General features: G+C 41.8%; 1 protein-coding gene across 1 annotated transcript; it reads right to left on the reverse strand.

Annotated features, from left to right (window-relative positions):
• Positions 1 to 17,265: 17,265 nt before the first annotated feature.
• LOC148037530 (18.1 kDa class I heat shock protein-like) lies at positions 17,266 to 18,157 on the reverse strand. The gene has a single exon (XM_087677324.1). The coding sequence runs from the start codon at positions 18,005 to 18,007 to the stop codon at positions 17,492 to 17,494; it is 516 nt and encodes a 171-aa protein (XP_087533450.1). The 5' UTR covers positions 18,008 to 18,157; the 3' UTR covers positions 17,266 to 17,491.
• Between the last annotated feature and the right edge of the window lie 726 nt (positions 18,158 to 18,883).

Here is an 18,883-nt window from a genome sequence, read left to right on the forward strand (position 1 = left end):
GCAGGGGTGACAGTCACTCCTGGGAGAGGGCTATGTAGTCTGAGATCGACTCCTTGCATAAGAATGAGACTTGGGATTTGGTTGCCTTGCCTAAGGGCAAGAAGGCTTTGCCATGCAAGTGGGTGTACAAGCTGAAAAGTACCCCTGGACACCCCAAGCCGGCATACAAGGCTAGATTGGTAGCAAAGGGTTTTAAGCAAGAGCATGGTGTAGACTTTGATGAGGTCTTTTCTCCTGTGGCTAAGATGACAACCCTGCGCTTGGTCTTGGCTTTGGTTGCTCAGCTTGAATTAGATCTATATCAGATGGATGTCAAGACGGCTTTCTTACATGGAGACTTGCATGATGAGATCTATATGGAGAAGCCTAAGGGCTTTGCAGAACCTGGCAGGGAGCACCTAGTGTGCAAGTTGAAGAAAAGTCTGTATGGCTTGAAGCAGGCACCTAAGGAATGGTATCATAAGTTTGATGCCTTTATGCAGTCACAGGGCTACAGTAGGAGTGCTATGGATCCATGTCTTTACACGAAGAAAGCCCGTGATGGTTCATTGCTTATTTTGGTACTCTATGTGGATGATATGCTGATAGCAGGGAAAGCTCATGATGAGTTAGATGCTCTTAAATCTCAGCTGAAGAAGAGCTTTGAGATGAAGGATTTGGGACAGGCCTCTCACATACTTTGTATGCGCATTAGACGCGACAGGCATCAGGGACTCCTCTACTTGTCACAGAGGGAGTATATTCATAAAGTCCTTGAGCACTTCCGCATGCAGTACGTAAAGCCTATTGGCTGTCCATTGCCTTCTTATGTGAAGGTATCACAGGTCAATTGTCCGCAGACAGATGAGCAGAGGGCCGAGATGGCCCAGATCCCTTATGCTTTAGCCGTGGGCAGTTTGATGTATGCCATGATAGCCACTCGTCCAGATATTGCCTTTGCAGTTGGTGTTGTGGCACGCTACATGGCTATACCTGGTAGAAAACATTGGGATGCCGTGAAGGGTATCATGAGTTACCTGAAGGGCACAACAGATATGTGTATTTGCTATGGCAGCCAGGATACAGGGGTCATGGGGTACACTGACTCCGATTATGCAGGACATGCAGATAGTAGGAAGTCCACTTTTGGCTATGTATTCACCTATGCTGGAGGTGCTGTCTCTTGGATGTCCAGGGTTCAGAAGTGTACGCCTTTGTCTACCACTAAGGCCGAGTATGTTGCAGCCATTGAGGCTTGCAAGGAGGCCATATGGCTAGGTCGTCTAGTTGCTGACCTTGGGATTGATGCTATACCTACACTGCATTCGGATTCTATGAGTGCCATTTAGTTGGCTAAGAATCCGGTCTTCCATGCGAAGACAAAACACATTGAGGTGAGGTATCACTTCATATGTGGTGTCGTGGAGGACAAGTCTGTTGACCTTGTCAAGATCTCCACTGACGAGAATCCTGCAGATCTGCTCACGAAAAGCCTCATTACTGAGCGCTTTGCCTTCCTCAGGAGATTGATGGGTGTTGGATGAGATGTTGCCTTTCCTCATCCCTTGTACCTATGTACAGTTGTACTGTCTTTTTCTTTTCTTTCTCTCTCACTGGGGCAGATTCGCCTTTAAGTGGGAGGTTGTTGGGGTAAAGGCGCCTCCACCGTGCCGCCCCGTGTATTACTACACTGACAGTACCCGCCACTGCACACTGCAGGTGGCAGGCGCCCGTCACGTCACTTTATTCTTTACATTCGTTTTTTAGTGACTAGTAAATAAAGGAAGGCCTGGTCACACATTGTGACTCTTGGAGTTCCCATTTCTTATCTCTCTCTTTCTTGCTCTTGCTCTCCCGCCATAGCTCCTGTGCAAGCTTCGATCCTTCTCACCTTTCACAAGCTTGTTTGCACGGCCTCTGCCCTACTTTCTACTAGCACCTTGTCACCTCTTGCAAGGGCTAGACGGCTCGCTAGCTTGTTTACTCTTCCTTCACTTCTACCCACCCATTTGACTGCTCTCCTTTTCATCTCTTCCAAGATTTCACTTTGCCTTTGAGCTAAGGTTCTTATTATCTGCTCTTGTTCCTTGATTTCTCTTTCTAGCCTCTTCTGGTCTTCTAGTTCTAGGACTACCCTCTTCTCCAAAATTTCTACATTTTTTTAATATCCTTGGGCCCTCTCTTTTTGTCTTGTTGTGAACTCCTCCATGGCATTCTAGGCTTTTTCCATCTATCCTTGCAATTCTTCTTATTACAGGATCACGACCTTATACTCCCTTTGAATTCCCACTAGCTCTTGATTCTCGTCTTCAAGCCTTTTTCACTAGCTTTTCTCTTATTCCTCCTTAGCCATGAGCTCTGCCTTTCGCACACTTATTTCTTTTTGGTAACTGGCCACTTGGTGTCTTCTCTCAAGCTAGAAGGCTGGTAGTGTCTCTTTCTCAGCTTCTAACTTTGCAACGGCCATCTTATTTTCCTCCTTTGCTCTCTCTAGCTGTGAAGGAGTTCTTTGATGTAATCATCATAATTAGATAACAAGGACAGTGCTGTAGAGAAAGTTGTTGTGGATGCTTCTATTATCTATCTCTTGGGATCTTGTCTTGAGGACTCAGCATCAGCAATAGTAGCTGCCAATCTCTTTGTTCCCTTCATTGGGGTTCCTCCACTTGCATCCTGAGAGAAATCTCTTTATTGACCAAAAACTACACCGAGGCCATAAGATTGCTTGCATCTATTGTGGTTGAAGTGCCTTGGGTGGGTGCAGAGATTGGGGTGGTAGGCACTAGGACAACTGGAATAGGATCAATCAAGCCTATGCCCTTGCCTTCTATTACTGGGGATGGCGTGATTTTTGGCACTTGGACACTTGTTCATGGGCCTTCTTCTATGTATGGGTTCATAGCAACCAGTTCCACCTACCTGAACTTTTGCTTTATTGACATGTGTGTGGCTCAAGCTATGTCCTCTTCTTTGTTCCTCCCTAGCTATTATGTTTTCTTTTTTGTTCTCCTCTTCCTCTCCTCGAATTTCTTGGACTCCTCTTTTATCTTCTCTAACTTAGCTTTTTCTTTTCTTTTCTTCCTTTGCCTTCTTGGATTCTCTTTGTGCCTTTTGCAGGTCGACTTTCTCTTTCCTCATTCTCTCTTCTTTTGCCTTCTCTTGGGGGGTTCTCTTCTTGGACTTTTTGGCCCCTCCATGGCTAGACTGTGTTTCCTGCTCTTCTTCTTCATCACTCATAGTTCTCTCACTAGATTGTTCCTGCTCATGGTGGGGAGGTGACATGTTTGGTGTCTCACCAACTTCTTCTTCACCTTGTGCTTCCCCCAATGCCTCCCTGATGATGGAAATCAAGACCCCACCAAATCCTATGGTCGAGGCCTTAGATGATGACTTCATTCTTGCCTTGGAGGCCGAGGACTCTCCACCTGCGGGTCTTCCACCTATAGCTAGTGCCTTTGGTGAGGTCTGATTGTCTTCCGCATAAAGCCATTCAAGTTCACTTCATCTAAAGATTTGGATGTAATGCTTTCGAGCATCAGCACGTTGATCCTACTCATTAGTGTGTTGTACCTTTGGCTGGAAAACAAGGCATGCACCATCTTGGCCTATAGTTGGACTTCTGGGTTAGGGATATCAGCTAAGCTAATGCCATCATTAGTGTGGACCAGAACTTTTTCCATTCCCAGTATGTTGTATACATCCCTTTTCGATCGTCTTTCCACTTTGTTGGCCACGTCCCTAGGGAGTCCACCTTATAGAACATGTAAGGTACCACATGAGTTCAAAAGAAAGGGTATTATCTTTAGTAAAATTTACAGGATTATATTTACAAAAGGGGTTTTTAAATGCCACCATATTTGAGACTGCAACACCTTGTGAGCTATCGTGTCTTCACTAAAGTGTCCTCCAACAATTCCGTTATGTGCTTCTGTAAGTATATCATGCATTTCATGCTCGCACACACACCTACATAACAAGCCGTCTTGCCCTAGCCTATAGAGTTGACCTGCTACCAAACTAATAGGGTTGTACTAGATAGGAATGTATAAAGTAGGTTGGGGATAAGGGAGTGTAATGAAATCCTGTAGGTCAACTATATTGAGGATAGCCTTCATCTTGCATAACTAAACGATGGCATAATTCATCCCATCTAACTTGGTCAAGGAAGAGATTGGGTAGGATAGGTACCTGCACTTGTGGTGCAAGAAGAGGGAGATGAGGAATGAGATGTCTGAGAAGAGGAGAGGAGAAGGGGACATATAAAAAGATGGTGAATAGGAGGGACAGTCCGATCATGATTTCTACCTTGAACCACATTAGTCTTGGCAGTGATCCTTGAGAACACAACAATATTTGTGATGATCCTCACAATCTTGGTCATCTTCATGGCGATCCTCATGGTCTTGATTCAAATCTTGATCCACATGATCATACCAACCCTAATGATCTAAGATATTGAATCCTTTCAATTCGTGAAAATGAAAGCCACATAATCCTACCGGTCGTATCTGGTAGCTCCTCTCATTTGTGGGAAATAATAGAAGCAAGGTCGAGAGCAAAGGAGTACACGTGTGGAGCAAGCTAGGTGATGCAACGACTACAATGTGGTGAGTGTTGGTAAGTTTACATTCTATTTGTATCTAGATTTTTTGATTCATCAAGTATGTGAGTAGGCTAGGTGAGAAACAATCATGTGCTCTATAGGTCAAAATCCTTGAACAAATAAGGATGTATCCAATGGTCCTAACGTTGAGCATACAGTACAACCACCCAAATTTCAATCTTTGTGTTTTTCACTCAAGATCTCGTATCAATGTTTGATTACTTTTATCACTAAATAGTACATAATATCTAAGGTATCAAGGTAGGTACATTATAGTGAATGAGTATCAATTATTTCAAACAAATGTAATGGATAGATATTAAGGCCAATCTTGTCACATTTACTCTACATAGGAGCATTAGACATAGGCAACATTATACATGAGAACAATCACAACAAGGAGACTACAACTTTGTATTTTTGTTTCTCTCTTACGCACAAAGCACATGGGCTAGCGACGTACATTTAGCAAATGAAAATGCATTGCGGCGATTGACAACCACAAATGTGTAGCTTGCCACCTACTCGCATATGATGTCCGAAGAGGGGTTCTCGAGCATCACTAGCCAGAGCCCCCTTGGCACCTTTCCACCTCCTACTTAATACGATCCCTACTGGGAGACCCCTCGCCATCAGAGCCGGTCCATGCTTCCGTGACGGTAAAAACAACCCCTCTTGGTATGGGGATTTAGCACATGTCCTTAGGGGAGGTATAGGGCTCCTTAATTCTTATCTCTTCCAATTCTTAATTCAATGAAGATCTAATCTAGAATATCACAAACAAGATTGATGTCTACAAGTAGCAAAAGTGAGGATTTTCATAAATCGTGTTATTTTTGTCCATCTTTTGTCTGGGACGACTTATTCCCTTCAAAATAAGTCACAGTATATATTTGGATTCATCTAAGGTGGGAATTAAGTTATCTAAACATGATATTAGAGCTTTCAAACTATTCTAGTAAACCAGTCCGACTTTCTGTAAATCATGTAGAGATTTTGCAATTTTTTCTTTTCCATGTGTGGACGTGAAACATAAATCAATTTTCTTTGGAAAGTATACGCACATTGTTTATTAAAATAAACTAAGTAATGGGGGGCATTACAACAAAGATATGTGTTTTTTTTTCTCTCACAACATGTTCATTTTTCTTCAATATCAAAAGTTACTGATAGCTCTTTTAGAGGTGCTTTACATTCACATTTATTATCTTCTATCATTGGAGCCATCTTCACCATCACCATTCTGTTATACAAAGGACTATCTTTTGCTCCCTTCACTATTCTCTATCTTCATTTGGCACCTTCTTTGATATTCCATTATGAAGAGGATTGTATTTTACTCCCATGACATAACACACTCCTTCTACAAGAGCTTCCACCTTCATAAGCTAGGATCATGCATTTATCTTGAATCATTTTATCAAATCTAGAATCTATTGGTTCACCCCTTAGCACCAGTCTTTTAGACATGGACACTTCGGGCCTATTGTATTAGTATATACATAATTCATTATTTCATTCATTTTGTAAGCTTTTAAGTCAATTAAATTTTAGGGTTTTTTGTACACTTTGTTTTCTCCATTGCAAAGGTTATTGCTTCTTTGCAAGCCTCTCCTAAAGGGTTGTTGATTTTGCAAAGGCAGCTGGATAGGAACTCATGAGCAGTTGGGGATAAGGGAGTGTAATGAAATCTTGTAGGTCAAACGTATTGAGCAAGTTAGGAATAAGGGAGTGTAATGAAATCCTGTAAGTCAAATGTATTGAGATAGAATTCATCTTACATGACTAAATGATGACATAATTCATCCCATTTAATTTGGTCAATGAAGAGATTGGGTAGGATAGGGGCACCTACCCTTGCGATGCAAGAAGAGGGAGATGAGGATGAGATCTCTTAGAAGAGAGGGGAAGGGAACATGCAAAAAGATGGTAAATAGGAGGGATAGTCTAATTATGGTTTACATCTTGAACCGCATAAATCTTGGCATTAGCACTCCTGAACATGACAATATTTGTGATTATCCTCACAATCTCGGTAATCTTCATGGCACTCCTCATTATCTTGATTCAGTTCTTGATCCACAACACGATCCTACCAGCCCTAATGGTCGAATGTATTGAATCCCTTGAAATTGTGAAAATGAAAGCCACAGAATCCTACTAGTCATAATGGTCTAGCATATTGAATCTTTTGATGATAAATTGCTATGAAAGGTCCATCATTTGAATCCTTGACAAAGCTTCCACATGACCAATTAAACATAAGATGAGAAGAGGACTGAATGGAGAGAAAACTTGGCATGTTGCAGAGATGGCAGTATGTTGGAGCATTTCTATACCACAGCGCACTTTGCAAAATATACTATGTGAGTGTGCAATATGCAAGCAATGAAGGGAAAATAGAGAGAAGAAATAGTATATGTTGAAGAAAATCAAACTCAAATATAATTGAGATGACTAGGAGAAATGTTGATACAATAACCATGCATGTGCACTTGGCATGTCAAGGCATTAGACTTCAAAAGGCAAGAAACACAAAAAATCTCACAAAATAGAGAGGAGAGAAAATGATGGTTGGAATTGCGACAATAGTAGGAAGAGGCTGGATGTCTGCCATGCAGAGGACAAGTAATGATTGCCACATAAGTAGAAAAAAGAAATATATTTGCTAAAAATATTTTGAAATAGGATTATTGACCATAAAAGGTGCCAAGTGTTGCAAATAGAATGCCATGTGGATCAAAAAGTGGCAATCTACTGCTGATATACATGGCTTGGAAACTACTAGTAGTGGAAAATGCTACCATTTGACTGCTCTCCTTTTCATCTCTTCCAAGATTTCACTTTGCCTTTGAGCTAAGGTTCTTATTCTCTGCTCTTGTTCCTTGATTTCTCTTTCTAGCCTCTTCTGGTATTCTAGTTCTAGGACTACCCTCTTCTCCAAAATTTCCACATTTTTTTAATATCCTTGGGCCCTCTCTTTTTGTCTTGCTATGAACTCCTCCATGGCATTCTGGGCTTTTTCCATCTATCCTTGCAATTCTTCTTGTTGTAGGATCAAGACCTTATACTCCCTTTGGATTCCCACTAGCTCTTGATTCTCGTTTTCAAGCCTTTTTCACTAGCTTTTCTCTTATTCCTCCTTAGCCATGAGCTCCGCCTTTCGCACACTTATTTCTTTTTGGTAACTGGCCACTTGGTGGGTTCTCTCAAGCTAGAAGGCTGGTAGTGTCTCTTTCTTAGCTTCTAACTTCGCAACGGCCATCTTATTTTCCTCCTTTGCTCTCTCTAGCTGTGAAGGAGTTATTTGATGTAATCATCATAATTAGATAACAACGATAGTGCTGTAGGGAAAGTTGTTGTGGATGCTTCTATTCTCTTGGGATCTTGTCTTGAGGACTCAGCATTCGCAATAGTAGCTGCCAATCTCTTTGTTCCCTTCATTGGGGTTCCTCCACTTGCATCCTGAGAGCAATCTCTTTATTGACCAAAAACTACACCGAGGCCATAAGATTGCTTGCATCTACTGTGGTTGAAGTGCCTTGGGTGGGTGCAGAGATTGGGGTGGTAGGCACTAGGACAACTGGAATAGGATCAATCAAGCATGTGCCCTTGCCTTCTGTTACTGGGGATGGCGTGATTTTTGGCACTTGGACACTTGTTCATGGGCCTTCTTCTATGTATGGGTTCATAGCAACCAATTCCACCTACCTGAACTTTTGCTTTATTGACATGTGTGTGGCTCAAGCTATGTCCTCTTCTTTGTTCCTGCCTAGCTGTTATGTTTCCTTTTTTGTTCTCCTCTTCCTCTACTCGAATTTCTTGGACTCCTCTTTTATCTTCTCTAACTTAGCTTTTTCTTTTCTTTTCTTTTCTTTTCTTCCTTTGCCTTCTTGGATTCTCTTTGTGCCTTCTGCAGGTCGACTTTCTCTTTCCTCATTCTCTCTTCTTTTGCCTTCTCTTGGGGGGTTCTCTTCTTGGACTTTTTGGCCCCTCCATGGCTAGACTGTGTTTCCTGCTCTTCTTCTTCATCACTCACAGTTCTCTCACTAGACTATTCCTGCTCATGGTGGGGAGGTGACATGTTTAGTGTCTCACCAACTTCTTCTTCACCTTGTGCTTCCCCCAATGCCTCCCTGATGATGGAAATCAAGACCCCACCAAATCCTATGGTCGAGGCCTTAGATGATGAATTCATTCTTGCCTTGGAGGCCGAGGACTCTCCACCTGCGGGTCTTCCACCTATAGCCAGTGCCTTTGGTGAGGTCTCGATTGTCTTCCGCACAAAGCCGTTCAAGTTCACTTCATCTAAAGATTTGGATGTAATGCTTTCGAGCATCAGCACATTGATCCTACTCATTAGTGTGTTGTACATTTGGCTGGAAAACAAGGCATGCACCATCTTGGCCTATAGTTGGACTTCTGGGTTAGGGATATCAGCTAAGCTGATGCCATCATTAGTGTGGACCAGAACTTTGTCCATTCCCAGTAGAGATAACAAAATATAGGCGTGGCGCCTATCAAAATATAGTCCAAAGTCGAAAACCCGCTAGACTCCAATGCTTTCCTCCGCCACTGCTGCTATCTCTACACATCAACTGAAGCATTCACAATCGTTAGTAAAATAACACAATTAAACCGACAAAAGTGAATACCTAGCAGTCTTCAGCTACATAAATAAATCAACTGGTTAGAAATAAATCCTAACCTTAATTTATTACGAGTGCGCACTCTAAGCTCATAAACGTTTATTAATTTAATATGCATTTTGCGGAATCACCTGCTATGGAACCACCCATGTACACACTAAATTAATGAAACGCCCGAAAAGGACAGGCGTCCCCATCAACTTCTCGCACAAAGAATCCTCTTTGCGTATGAGCCCCGGTCATCTAAGTTTACGGAATCCACCGTAAAACCTCACGGAATCCACCGTGGAATATGCCTCCTGGCATCATACCCCCGGGGTGGGATAGCAATTGACCTCAATTGCTATTAGCTCAATGTGGAGCTAACAGAGTGGGGAAAGCATTTAAGTCTCTAGCGTGCATCCATTGGGCTTCCTCTACAGGATGGTTCTTAAATTTCACTAGATATCTAGAATACCTTCGGCCAGTTCTAGTGGTCATGTAGTCAGTGTCTATAATGGCTTCTGGTTCAAGTATTTCAGTCTCTTCTTCTAGTAAAGGTGGGTTTTCATAGACAGGGTGGATAGGTAATTGTCCTCTAAATGGTCTCAATAAACTAATATGAAATGTATTTTGAATTTTCCAATGAGATGGCAGTTCTAACTTGAATGCATTGTCATTAATCTTATGAATGATTCTAAATGGTCCGTAGAATCTAGGAGCTAATTTGACAACTGGATGTCTATCTACACTTTGTAGTCTACGCTTTTCTATTCTAAGCCAAACATAATCATCAACTTTGAAATTCATGGCTTGTCTTTTCTTGTTGGCTTGTTTGGTATATGATTGTTGGGCTTTAGCAATCATATCCTTAACCTCATCAAAAATAGTATTATGCATAACAACAATATCATCAGCACTCTGTATTCTATTAGACAAAGATGCAACAGGGGTAGATAATCTATATCCATAAATAACTTCAAAAGGTGCTTTCTTTGTAGATGTGTGCGGTGTATTGTTATATGCAAACTGTAATAAATGTAAATGAGTATCCCATGTCTGAGGTTTAGAGATAGTGTATGCACGTAAAAGATCTAGAATGGTGCTATTTGTGGCTTCTTTTTGTCCATTTGTTTCTGGATGAAATGCAGATGAGAAATCAATCTTTGTGCCTAGATTTGCAAACAGTGTAATCCAAAAATTATTACAAAATCTACAATCTCTATCTGAAATAATCACTTTCGGCAATCCATGGTTAGTAAAAACAGTTTTCAAAAATAACTGTGCTGCTTGTGATGCTGTTAAAGTTTTCTTACATGCAATGAAATATGCTTGTTTACTAAATCTATCTACAATTGTCCAAATCATGTCATGGTTAGATTTAGTATTTGGTAAGCCAGTAATGAAATCCATAGATATATGTTCCCAAGGTTTAGTTGGAATAGATAAAGGAATTAGTAATCCATACTGTTTACCATGATGTCTCTTTATTCTTTGACAAATCAAACATTCAGAAACAAAATTAGATACATCTGCATCCATATGCGGCCAATAAAAATCTTCAGTTAACATGCGTAATGTAGAAATGATACCTCTATGACCTTGATATGGGGGACAATGAATTTCATTTAAAACAAAAGATCGGAATGGAATAGTAACACACAGTCTCTTTTCAAAAAACATGAATCCATCATTATATGACAATGAATCAACAGGAATGAAATTATTTTGAACTAATTTTTGCCAATCAGAATGAAAAGTAATATCCTGGTGATATGTGTCTTTCATGGCAATCAGAGAATCAAAAGATATGATAGATATATTATGAATTGCAGGTCTTCTACTCAATTGCAGCCCATTTGATATGACGGTCAGAAATTTGGGGTTGGCTAAGTAGATGTCTAATGCTTTGCTGGTCGGTCTTTATCATGAATTCTGAACCCATTAAATAATGCTTCCATTGTTTTAATGCTTGGACAACTGCTAAGAGTTCCTTGTTATAAGTGGAATATTTAAGCTCAGAGGGTTTCAGCTTAGAACTAGAATATGCTATTGGATGGTTGTCTTGCATTAGCACGGCTCCTATTCCTGATCCGCTAGCATCAGTCACAACTAAAAAGAATGGTCTGTTAAAGTCAGGCAATTGTAGAATAGGGGCATTGGTTAATGCACGTTTGAGTAAGTCAAAGGATTTCTGCTGATTTTCAGTCCATTGGTAAACAATGCCTTTCTTAAGAAGTTTGGTCAATGGTAAAGCAAGTAATGAGAAATTACGTACAAACTTCCTATAGAAACTAGCAAGACCAAGGAATGAGCGTAGTTCATGTACATTTTTAGGAACAGGCCAATGCAATATTGAATCAATTTTCTTAGGATCAACTTTTATTCCTTCTTTTGATACAATATGACCTAGATATTCTATTTCTGTCTTAAAGAATTCACTCTTGTCAGGATTTGCAAACAATTGATTTTCTTTCAGTAATTGAAAAACTAATGATAAATGCTCATAATGCTCTTTTTCACTTTGACTGTACACTAAAATATCATCAAAGAAAACAATCACACAATATTGATATTTTAGAAAAATACGGTTCATCATTCTACTGAAAGTAGCAGGTGCATTAGTTAATCCAAATGGCATGACTAAGAATTCGTAATGGCCAAACTGTGTCCTGAATGCAGTCTTAAATATGTCGGATCTATCAAGCCTCACCTGATGATATCCAGACTTAAGGTCAATTTTACTAAATATAGAAGATCCTTGCAGTTTGTCCATAAGGTCATCAACTCTAGGTATAGGATACCTATTCTTTACAATGATCTTGTTTAATGCTCGGTAGTCAATACACATCCGATAAGTATTATTCTTTTTCTTGACTAAGAGCACAGGTGCACCGAATGGAGAACTGCTAGGTCGAATTAAGCCTCTATTTAGTAATTCTTCTACTTGACTCTGGATTTCTTTTTGCTCTATTTGATTGTGCCTATATGGGGCTTTGCAAGGTGGTTGTGTGCTAGGTATTAGGTCAATCTTATGGTCTTCTGGACGTGATGGAGGTAAACCTGGTGGTAGGTCTTCTGCAAAACAATCCTTAAAATATGCAAGAAATTCCTTATGCTTAGGGTGCATATGAGTTTCTTTTGCGTGCAATTCATTCACCCAAATGAGATATGATTTAGTATTCTTGCGTAGTGCACGTTTTGCTTGAGTATACGAAGGTAGTGGAAACATATGAGAGGCATGCATACCAAATAATGTAATAGATTTTCCTTGAAAATTTATATTCATTGTGTGTGTGGAATAATCTATATTGGGATTATGTTGGTGTCTCCATGGCATTCCTAGAATAATGTCGCTAGACTGTAATGGGACAACTAAGAAATTTCTTCTTTCAATATATGGACCAATTTGAATTTCTAAATCTTGAACTTCTTGTGTGCCATTGTACCTAGTGCCTAAAAATGCAGCTTTTATGCGATAGTGCGTAGGTACAGTATGCAGTTTCAATTCCTTTACCAATTTTGCTGAAATAAAGTCATGGGTACTACCGTCATCATGCAATATAGTTCTTTCTTTTCCATGCACCATACATTTCATAGTCAACAATGAATGTGAAGTAGGCATACCTGGTAAAGTGTCGGAAGTAGTAGTAGGATCTTCTTCTTCTTCAGTGAAATCTGGCATATCCTCATGCTCGTCTTCGTCCATAGCTCCAAGGTAGTTGATATGTGCTGGTGGCTTCTTTGAATGACAATTTGCTGCGAGATGCCCTGGCTGGTGACACTTGTAGCATACGATGGGCTTGGCTTTGGTCACATTATTTGCAATGGCTGGAAGTCTGGGTATATTTGGATTTGCTTGTGGAATAGGCTTAGGATTTGGATTGACAGTGGATGGTAATGCAGGTGGTTTAGGCCAATTCTTGCGGAAAGATGGTGATGAGAAACGACCTGGATTAAATCTTCTGAAATTGGAATTGAATTGTTTAGATCCATAATTACCGTTTGCTTGGAATGGCTGTGGTCGTCGATCTCTTCCGCGTAACTTATCTTCAGTGTCGTGGGCTAAGGAGATGGCGTCTTCAAGGGTAGCAGGCTTGAACATGTTCACCTCAGCGTAGTAATGTCCAAGAAGTCCAGACATGTACTTCCGCTTATGTGTCGTCTCTGGTACGTCTTCAAGCATGCGTAGCTCTAAGAGTGCATTCCAAAAACACTCTGTATACTGTGGAATAGGCTCATGATCGCGCTGTTGAAGTAAATCCCATTGCTTGATAGCCTTCTCATGAAATTGCGGTGGTAGGAAATTTTGCATGAACTTCTTCTTGAAATCTTCCCATGTAGCAGGACATTCTATGCTCTTGCGGACTACAGTCCACCAAAGTGATGCTCTGTCTATCAAATGATTAGTAACACACTTGATTTTATCTTTCTCGGGATAAGTTTCCTCATGGAAATAGTCATCAAACTGGCTAATGAATGATAAAACAGTCTTTCCTTCTTTTATGCCATTGAAAGTGCAAAACTTGAAACTTCGTTTACTTATCTTGGATTCCTTGCGGATGGTTTGTGCTTCAAGAGTGGCATCGATGGTACGTTGAATCAAATCTTCAGCTTGAGGTTCTTCTTTGTCAGTGGACGCTCCTTGTAGCTTTGTCAATTGCGCTTGCAAGGCTTGCCTAGCTCTTCACTCTTCTTCCAACTGTAGCATGATAAGATCCAGCTTTTGTTCCATGGTAGGCTCGGGAAGATCGTCTTTAGCCATAGGATCATCCATATGTGGGGTAGTCATCCTGTAAAACTCAACAAACCTTTCTCACTCAAAATCAGTTAGCGGGATGAGTGTAGCTCAAATTTGGGGTTACAAGGCTATGCATTTTTGGGTATTTTCTTCTTCAATTTTCAGAAATTCTGCAATATTTCTGTCTTCGTTTGCTGAAAGTACTTCAACAAACTTGTAGATAGGTAGAACAGCTTACTGCAAACAACTTTCCAGTTCAAAGTTTTTGCATACGAACAAGTCTTCTGTGAGTTTTAAGCACTAGTCAGTTCTGATTTAGTCTGACTTGCAGAGTTGTGGACTTGCTGGACTTAGGCCGACTTGCAGAACTTGATTACCGTCGACTTACGGAACTTGACTTCAGGAGTGCGAGACCCGGAGTTTATCGACTTCTCTGCCGTGTGTGACTTGCAAAAAGCTTAGAAGCTTTGCTTGACTTAATGGATTAAGAAGCTTTAAGCTTCTTAATCCGTCGTGGATTTTGAGGACAAGAATATGTCCTTCACGGATTTGCGCCGCCCTGGACAGCCTCACGCCGCCGATTGACGAATTGTTTGTTGAAGCTTTCTTAAGCTTATAACTAAGCTTATTAACTGATAACTTTAAGCTTTGAAGCTTAATGAAGAAAAAGAATTACTCTTTTTGTCTGTTATCCACGATTTTAGTGAAGAAGATGATTGCATGGTCCTTCGGCGACAGAGCCTGGTCCTTCGCGATCTGACAGTGGAAATAGGGGTTCTTGATCGCCAGAATTCTGCCTGTATCGACGGTTCGCGATGAGAGTGATTGTAGAGGCCGTTTGTTCCTGGAGCTCCGCCTTCGCCCGAGATTGGTAGCGATTGGAAGCTCTTGATCTCTGCTCCGCTCTGATACCACTGATGCGCAGATCGGTCGCAGATAGCTCACGTGGTTAATCCCGGAAGGTCCCCAAGAACAAAGTACTCTACTTTTTAGCACAAAAACCCATGTAAAAGCAAGCACGACAAGAGGCAAGAGACAAATTGGGTTCAATATCCCCCATGCCTTGTGTGAGCGCTTCACAAAGCATGTATTTAATGTATATTTTCAATCTTCGTGCTCAAAAATTAGCCCAATTACAAAAATATGACAAGCTTTTAGCTTTTGAGTTTGCTTTCTACCAAAAATAGGAAAATAAAGCTAATGGACGGTGCCCATAGAGTCTGGCACGCCCAATCTCAATGTCCAAATAGAAATAACATATCCAGGCGCATAAGCGCATACAAAATAATAATAAATAATCGATGTCTCTATAGACATAACAAAATATAGGCGTGGCGCCTATCAAAATATAGTCCAAAGTCGAAAACCCGCTAGACTCCAATGCTTTCCTCCGCCACTGCTGCTATCTCTACACATCAACTGAAGCATTCACAATCGTTAGTAAAATAACACAATTAAACCGACAAAAGTGAATACCTAGCAGTCTTCAGCTACATAAATAAATCAACTGGTTAGAAATAAATCCTAACCTTAATTTATTACGAGTGCGCACTCTAAGCTCATAAACGTTTATTAATTTAATATGCATTTTGCGGAATCACCCGCTATGGAATCACCCATGTACACACTAAATTAATGAAACGCCCGAAAAGGACAGGCATCCCCATCAACTTCTCACACAAAGAATCCTCTTTGCGTATGAGCCCCGGTCATCTAAGTTTACGGAATCCACCGTAAAATCTCACGGAATCCACCGTGGAATATGCCTCCTGGCATCAGAAAGGGTATTATCTTTAGTAAAATTTACAGGATTATATTTACAAAAGGGGTTTTTAAATGCCACCATATTTGAGACTGCAACACCTTGTGAGCTATCGTGTCTTCACTAACAATTCCATTATGTGCTTCTGTAAGTATGTCATGCATTTCATGCTCGCACGCACACCTACATAACAAGCCGTCCTGCCCTAGCCTATAGAGTTGGCCTGCTACCAAACTAATAGGGTTGTACTAGATAGGAACGTATAAAGTAGGTTGGGGATAAGAGAGTGTAATGAAATCCTGAAGGTCAACTGTATTGAGGATAGCCTTCATCTTGCATAACTAAACGATGGCATAATTCATCCCATCTAACTTGGTCAAGGAAGAGATTGGGTAGGATAGGTACCTGCACTTGTGGTGCAAGAAGAGGGAGATGAGGAATGAGATGTCTTAGAAGAGGAGAGGAGAAGGGGAGATATAAAAAGATGGTGAATAGGAGGGACAGTCCGATCATGATTTCTACCTTGAACCACATTAGTCTTGGCAGTGATCCTTGAGAACACAACAATATTTGTGATGATCCTCACAATCTTGGTCATCTTCATGGCGATCCTCATGGTCTTGATTCAAATCTTGATCCACATGATCATACCAACCCTAATGATCTAAGATATTGAATCCTTTCAATTCGTGAAAATGAAAGCCACATAATCCTACCGGTCGTATCTGGTAGCTCCTCTCATTTGTGGGAAATAATAGAAGCAAGGTCGAGAGCAAAGGAGTACACGTGTGGAGCAAGCTAGGTGATGCAACGACTACAATGTGGTGAGTGTTAGTAAGTTTACATTCTATCTGTATCTAGATTTTTTGATTCATCAAGTATGTGAGTAGGCTAGGTGAGAAACAATCATGTGCTCTATAGGTCAAAATCCTTGAACAAATAAGGATGTATCCAATGGTCCTAACGTTGAGCATACAGTACAACCACCCAAATTTCAATCTTTGTGTTTTTCACTCAAGATCTCGTGTCAATGTTTGATTACTTTTATCACTAAACAGTACATAATATCTAAGGTATCAAGGTAGGTACATTATAGTGAATGAGTATCAATTATTTCAAACAAATGTAATGGATAGATATTAAGGCCAATCTTGTCACATTTACTCTACATAGGAGCATTAGACATAGGCAACATTATACATGAGAACAATCACAACAAGGAGACTACAACTTTGTATTTTGGTTTCTCTCTTACGCACAAAGCACATGGGCTAGCGACGTACACTTAGCAAATGAAAATGCATTGCGTTTGGACTAATAGAGGTGTATGCTAGCTAGTTGAACATTCATGGTCGAATTCGAGGGGCATGCGCACAGGTTGAGATATAGGCGATTGACAACCGCAAATGTGTAGCTTGCCACCTACTCGCATATGATGTCCGAAGAGGGGTTCTCGAGCCTCACTTGGTGCAACTCATGTTGCTTGCGCAAGTCTTGCTCACCCCGTAATGCGCATTGTAGGAACCCTTTTACCGAAAGAAAGAAGCACTAAGGCGCTAGCCCAAAATTAAAGAGGAAGGGGGAAACGAAGTGTGTGAAAATGTGTGTTGGTATATTAAGGTGGAAAAGCGATACAAAATGTGGGGGCTGTTGTCCCCTTTGTTGGGATGGGACTACAAAGAAGTTTCCGGACTGCATTGCACGTGTTGTTAGCGTTACAGCATGGAAAACGGTGTTTTATTTGCAACCAGTATGGGATGGGTCGTAGAGAATAGGCTTCAGCCGGAGATGGGCACGTCGGTGATGGCGGGCTGGTTGGGCTGCTGAGTCTGGCGCTTGGGCACGGTGATGGTGAGCACGCCATTCTCCACGCGGGCGCTCAGCTCCTCGGGCTTGGCGTTGTCGGGCAGGCGGAAGCGCCTCAGGAAGCTGCCGTGTGCCCGCTCCACGCGGTGCCACTTGTCGCCCTCCTGCTTCTCCTCCTTCCTGCTGCGCTCGCCGCTGATGCACAGCACGCGCCCGTCCTCCACCTGCACCTTCATCTCCTCTTTCTTCAGCCCCGGCAGGTCGGCCTGGAAGATGTGGACCTCGGGCGTCTCCTTCCAATCCACCTGAGTGTTGGCCACGGCCGATGCCTCGCGGGCCAGCTGCCGCGACGGCTCGCTGTCCAGGAGGCGGAAGGGCCAGTCGGCAAAAGTCCTGCTGAAGAGGGCGGAGCTGCTGGCCGGGAAGGGATCCCAGGAGAAGGGGTCGAAGATGGCGCCGCTCTGGCCGAAGAATGGGCTCAGTGCCATATTCTAATCGCTCTGCTGGCTTAGCCTGCACTGCTTGCGCTTCTGAGAGAGGGAGTGGAAATAGAGATAAAATGTCGTATAGTAGCGTAGGCTATATATAGCCTGTGAGAGCGTGGACGCTGATGTGAGATAAAGGCGGCTGGATTAGCTGCTCCGATTCGTCTCTGATGACCCCCTTCGCGGCTCGGGCTTCCTTTTAAAGAGGCAGGAGCCCTGCGATGTGTTTCCCCGAGAACTCCAGAACGGCCCAGAGGGTTCGGTTCGGGAACCCTCTAGGCAGAAAGCTCCCTTTCTTTTGAACTTGCCGAATCCTAAAGGCACGGTCATGTCAAGGTAACTAACCTCTTACCGACTCCCTTCCAAGCGGCTGCCGAACATCCATTTGGGAGAGGAGGCAACATCTAGTAATGAATGTGTCGATTCTCAAACACATATGGAAGAAGAAAAGGAAGTGCAAGAAAGTCGGGGGGGGGGGGGGGGGGGGGGGGGGGGAGCCAAATATGACAAAATCAAAGGTAATGGACACCAAGAAATCTAATGTCTTCTAGAAACTTCTAAAAGACTCGAGAAAGTGCTATAAGATTCTAGAACATTACTTGGAGGTTTTAGGAGACTGCTTATATCGAGACTTACATAAGCATGGCTCATATCACTGGTTATGTTAGTATTGCCTATGTCATCGATGATATCATCATCCTTTTACTAGTGCTTATATCATCTCATATCTAGAAGCTTCCCCTCAACCTTCTTAACTCTAGTATGAATAGGGGTCTTGGGCTACCTGCCTTTCAATCTTGCCAAACTGATATGAGAGGAACAAGAACTTGGCAAAGGGCATCACAATGAAGATGTGCTAGTGATTCTTCATCGTCATAG

Source organism: Lygodium microphyllum, chromosome 4 (genome assembly GCF_053477565.2).
Source record: "Lygodium microphyllum isolate KBCC chromosome 4, Lygodium_microphyllum_v1.1.10, whole genome shotgun sequence".
Lineage (NCBI taxonomy): Eukaryota > Viridiplantae > Streptophyta > Polypodiopsida > Schizaeales > Lygodiaceae > Lygodium > Lygodium microphyllum.

Coding starts and splice junctions, on each gene's coding strand:
- LOC148037530 (XM_087677324.1), bottom strand. CDS start 18,007: ATGGCACTGAGCCCATTCTTCGGCCAGAGCGGCGCCATCTTCGACCCC.